Consider the following 5,000-nt stretch of genomic DNA (forward strand, 5'->3'; position numbering starts at 1 on the left):
GACCGAGAGCGCTGGGTGTGAGAGGGAGGGCGGGAGGGAGCGGAGGGAAGGGAGGGGGGAAGGGGAGGGCCGGGGGGCCGTGGCGAGGGGCGCGTGTGCGACTCGGCCAGGCTGGAGGTCCCCCACACAGACAGCCTTCAGCTGGTGCCTGGGACGCACCCAATCCGCACGCGCGCCCGTCCGCTCTCCCGCAAGCCGTCGCACGCGGGGATCTTGCTCGGCTGCTCCCACGGTCGCCCCTGACCGTGGCCTGGACGCCAGCGAGCCACGTACAAAGCTAGCACTCGGGTACAATCCCTTTCGATGTGGCACTAAAGTGTGTGTTATCTGTGTCGGATGATAGAGCCCTATCTGGGATGTGTTGTTGACATTTGAATAATTGAACGTTTGGCGAGTTTGGAATTTCGCAAGATGGCAATGATCTGTTCTCGTGGAGGCTGATTAAAGGAGAAAATACATCATTCTGCACCTGTTGAAGCTTCTGCGCGGGGGCCGGCTGCCAGGGGCGCTGTCGTTCCATCGTTCCGTGAAATATGGAGCATCAGCTGTGACACGTGAGAACGGGACAGTGAGGAAGGTGAGAGAGGGCCGGCCTGCACCGTACGTCATGTAGGCAGACCAAGGTGATCTGTTTATACGCCTGCGACGCCTCATTGCGCAACGCCCACGCAAGCTGAAGGGAGAATGACGGTATAAAACACTGTGTACACATGATATACAACGCATTTGCAAAGGCGGATCACGTCCAGACGGCGAGTGTAGCCCGTCGAAGAAATCAACATGTTTATAACTCGTACATGTCAGTGACGTGTGTTGTGTCACGCTAGAAAAGACAGTTGGAGAGAAAGAGAGAGAGAGAGAGAGAGAGAGAGAGAGAAAAGATAATCCTCGAAATAGTCAAGAAGTAGAACAATCCCATACCGCCACTAACACTCGGGGGCAAGACAGTTCTATGCCCACAAGTGCCCCAAGTTTGTGAATGATTAATTAGAACAACAGATGACTTCCTCAGAGGCAAGGGGCGAGAGAGAGGAGTTTGATGGGTTGATGTTATCGCTCAGTGAATCGTTCATTCTGCTTGGACGAGCGCTGAAGTATGGAAAGTGAACAATATTTGCACAGACTATCGTTCAGAGTTCTCAGTGTTTCAGGAAAGAGTGGCTTTGTTTTTAAACGTCCAAGAACTACGAAGGACTTTGGTCATGAGACTGCATCGGTATTTTTCAGTGATTTTGATTTTTGCAGCCAACATTGTTTACGAAAATTGAGGTGATAGAAATATTTTCTCTTTTTTTGCCTTTGTGTTTTCCGCTCTCTTTTGTGAACGATAATGAGTCCCGACGTATTTTAAAGGAAATGCGGTGAGACGGAAGAAGGAAAAAAAGCTAACGTCTTCAGATAATTTCTTCCTTTTGCTAATGATGGGCCTACACTAATGACTTTATGTTTCCGTGTTGCGTAAATTTTCCTCAGGCCTTTAATTGATGGGAAATTTGTGTTAATTTTCTGGCGGCTGTTGAAAAGTGGTGTTTTTTGGTCTCTGTGTATTTGGCCTTTGTATTACAGTGGAGATTACCCGGCCAGTGGATATGTAAACAGACCAACATCAAACAATGCAGAAAGACGATCGCCGCATAACTGAAGACGCCGTTAGCCATAAAGGTGTTTTTTACCTGGACCTGCACTGAGCCAGAGCCGCCGCGTGAGGCGTTTGCTGGCTGCGGGTCTTAAAGGGACACGGGGACGCGAGAAGGCAAGTGTCTCGCGAAGAGGACGACCCACAATTCGAGTCGTAGAGCCAACGTGACGCGGAGACCATGTATTCGCGCACGCCGTCCCCGCTGACACCTGAGGCGCAGCGGCTGGGGACGAGGGAGTACATCCGCGCGTTCGATACTGACACGCGGGTGGACGACTCGGCGGAGTTCCTCGAGTGCTACTCCCTCGAGCGCGGCCACACCAACGCCAAGATCACCGTGCTCTCCGCGGGGCGACACGGCGGCGCTCCAGACTGCTACGAGGAGTGTGAGCTGGACGGGAGTTACTCGGAGTTCGTGGAGACCCAGTGGGCCAAGGGCAGCGTCAGCGAGGTGGAGCCCATCAGCGACAGCATCCACGGCAGCGAGAGGGAAGTCAGTCATGACATCGGAAGCGATACGGAAAGCGTCGTCGTCAGCGCCCCCTTGCACGGGCCGACGACGGTCAGGTGCGTGTGCGTCTGCAACAAGAAGGGCTGTGAGTATGTGAACAAGCCGTACGATTTGCACAGCATACGAGAGTCGCCCGCGGGCAAGATGTCTCGTCGGTACCGCCTCGTTACCTGGCTGAGGTCCTTCATCCCGCCGACGGCTCAGAGCCCGACGATAGACACGGTGGACGTCGGCTCGAGGGTGTACCCGGAGAAGAAGTCCAAGATCGTGCGGCTGTTCAGAAGTCAGAGATTTCGGAGGAGCCGCGTGAGGGCGCCTGAGGGCGAGGTCGCGCCCAACACGGTGGAGGGCCTCGGCAAGTCCCTCACGAGCCTCAACGTGGTGAAGAAGTCCGTCTTCCCCGGCGAGATGAGGAGACTCAAGGCGTGCGACGTCTCCATCCCGAGATCTATCGGGGTCATGATCGGGGTCACGCTCATCCTCCTGGGCGTGACCTATGACCACGGGGTAAAGCACGGCGTCGACAACCTCCTGCAGGAGTGTTGGTCGTGGCTCAGGACTAGTTACATGAACTTCGGGGACGAATTTGTCTCGTATAATAGCTTATTCTTTAGAATAACTAACTCAGAGGTTTTAGGAGAACCATATCCAAGGTACGGACTCAATGGTACTAAAAAAGAGAGTTCCAATACCACAAAATTCCAAGAAGCCATCAACAAAGTGGACCCCAAGTTCTTGTTCATCTTAGAAGGTTTAAGATTATCCGTCCAGTTATTCTTCTTCAGTATAAACGACAAAGCCGAGTTAACCAGCAAGGAAGTCGTCGTCCACGAAAAAGGTCCGCTCTTCTTCCGGATATCCTTCAAGAGAACGGCGGGGCTGCAGGTGGACTACGTGCCCGAGAGGTCCTCCATGACGCTCTCGACGCCCTTCCACGTGTATGACCTGATGAAGATGATAATCACTAGCAATGGTCTTCCATACTTCGGCATGCACATGAACGACTTCCACAAGACGAATCCGTCTGCGCTGCTAACGATGATCATCAACAACCTCAAGAAGTTCAACGTCGACACCACCTTCTTGTCGAGTATCCAGGCCCAGATCTCCAAGGGCAGGGTCAAGCGATCGCCGGAGGACCCCGACACGCCAGACGCCAGCACGGCCGCACCCACCACGGTGCGGGACCCAGAAACGACCGAGAAGGCAAGCACGCACAACACCTCGATTCCCTTCACGCTGGACATGCCCACTCCGTCGAAGCTGAGGCGCAGGGGCACGGAGGGACCCAGCACCGCCGGTAGCAGCGTTGCCCTGATCACGACGCCGAGGGCCAGCCGGCTCAGAAGGTCCACCGCGGAGCCCAAGCAGAGCAAGAGCGCTTGGAGGTCCATTGCAGAGATCTCGAGCAAGATATTCCTGCCGCTTCCTCTGGACACGAAGAAGACGGTGCTGCTGCCGGTGCCCTTCATCGAGAAGAACTTGACGCTCCGCTACCGCCACTCCGTCGACATGCTGGGGCTCCCGGGGTACCAGTTCGTGCTGGGCAACGCCATCGGCAGCGGGGGGGACTCGTCCTCGCGCTCCGAGCTGTACCCCTCCCTCAGCTACTCGAGGGTCAAGGACGGAGAGCGGACGGAGTCTCCCTCAAACACGCACCTTCCGCGACACAGGAACAATGACAGAAGAAAGCACCTGCACAGACACTCCAAGCACCAAAACTTCCTCGACAATGACATGTTCAGAAACAGTTACAATGAGGTTCTGGGTGTCGTGGACCTCGAGCCACTCCTCCTCGAGACCATCGGGAGGCTGCTACTCATCGGGCGCTACGTGGAGCGCTACCCCTTCTGGCTGTCGGCGCCCCATTTCCTGTCCCTGACGGACCACATCGGCAGCGCCAACGGGACGGCGTCCGACAAGGGCACCAAGGTGAAGGTGCTGCCGCAGACCAGCTCGCAGCTCAGCCCCACCAACTCCAACCTCCTGCTGGGGGTGAACGGCATCTCCGCCAACGAGTCTCTCCACGGCTCCTTCATCTACTACCACCCCATCCTGGGCGTTCCCATCAATGCCTCTCTCGCCGTCCAACTAGGTATCCGCCCACCGGAGGGGATGCTCCACGCCCACAAGCTGGTCCCTATCATGTGGGCGAGAATACAGGTCGAGGAGATTCCCCTGAGCCTCTGGTATATCCTGTGGGCGGCGTGCCACCTGCGGGAGACCATCATGGCCTGCTTCATCATCACGGGCCTCCTCGTCATCAGCTGCTCCCTCACCTGCGGCAAAAAGAAGAGGGGAGAGGACCAAGAAAAACCTCTGGAAGAACGTCCAAACAGTGCCTAGATGTTCTCGCGGGGAAAATGGACGCCTCCGTCTGAAAGGACGCCAAAAGCGGTCTCAGGACCCGACAGACAGACGAGAAGGAGGAAGTGAAAAATGTGTATATCTGTATCATAAAAGAGATTTTAATCCTATTTTGGATAACGATGGAGAACGTGAGCCTCATCCTCGCCCTCCTAATCGATTAAGGATGTGTTGAGGGCGAGACAAGGGGCGTGTACCATGGTATATAAAAGTCTTCCTGGAGATGAAAAAAAAAAAAAATAAAAGTGTTAATATCGGACACTTCATTTCTTTTATTTATTATAATTCAAGCAACACGAGTGTCACGCACAGATACGCTCACTCAGGCTAGAGCGTTTGGGAATAAAAAAGAAAACAAGAAAAGAATATTAAAAGAAAGAGTGATAGCCTAAAAAAAAAAAAAATCTCACGTTGTAAAATAGAAAACGAGATAAAATGATGACGTAACATGCATATCAAGACATCCCCTCGGCCACTTAGAGA

At 54.1% G+C, this 5,000-nt stretch overlaps 1 protein-coding gene across 1 annotated transcript in view; it reads left to right on the forward strand.

The window, feature by feature from the left end:
- The first annotated feature begins 1,699 nt into the window (after window positions 1-1,699).
- Window positions 1,700-5,000, forward strand: part of LOC125029011 — a 3,573-nt gene continuing 272 nt past the window's right edge. The window contains exon 1 of the mRNA XM_047618717.1: window positions 1,700-5,000. This exon is cut by the window's right edge and continues 272 nt beyond it. Within this exon, the coding sequence (XP_047474673.1) occupies window positions 1,818-4,496 (2,679 nt within the window). The 5' untranslated portion in view covers window positions 1,700-1,817 and the 3' untranslated portion in view covers window positions 4,497-5,000.

The sequence above is a fragment of the Penaeus chinensis genome, chromosome 9, assembly GCF_019202785.1.
Source record: "Penaeus chinensis breed Huanghai No. 1 chromosome 9, ASM1920278v2, whole genome shotgun sequence".
NCBI lineage: Eukaryota > Metazoa > Arthropoda > Malacostraca > Decapoda > Penaeidae > Penaeus > Penaeus chinensis.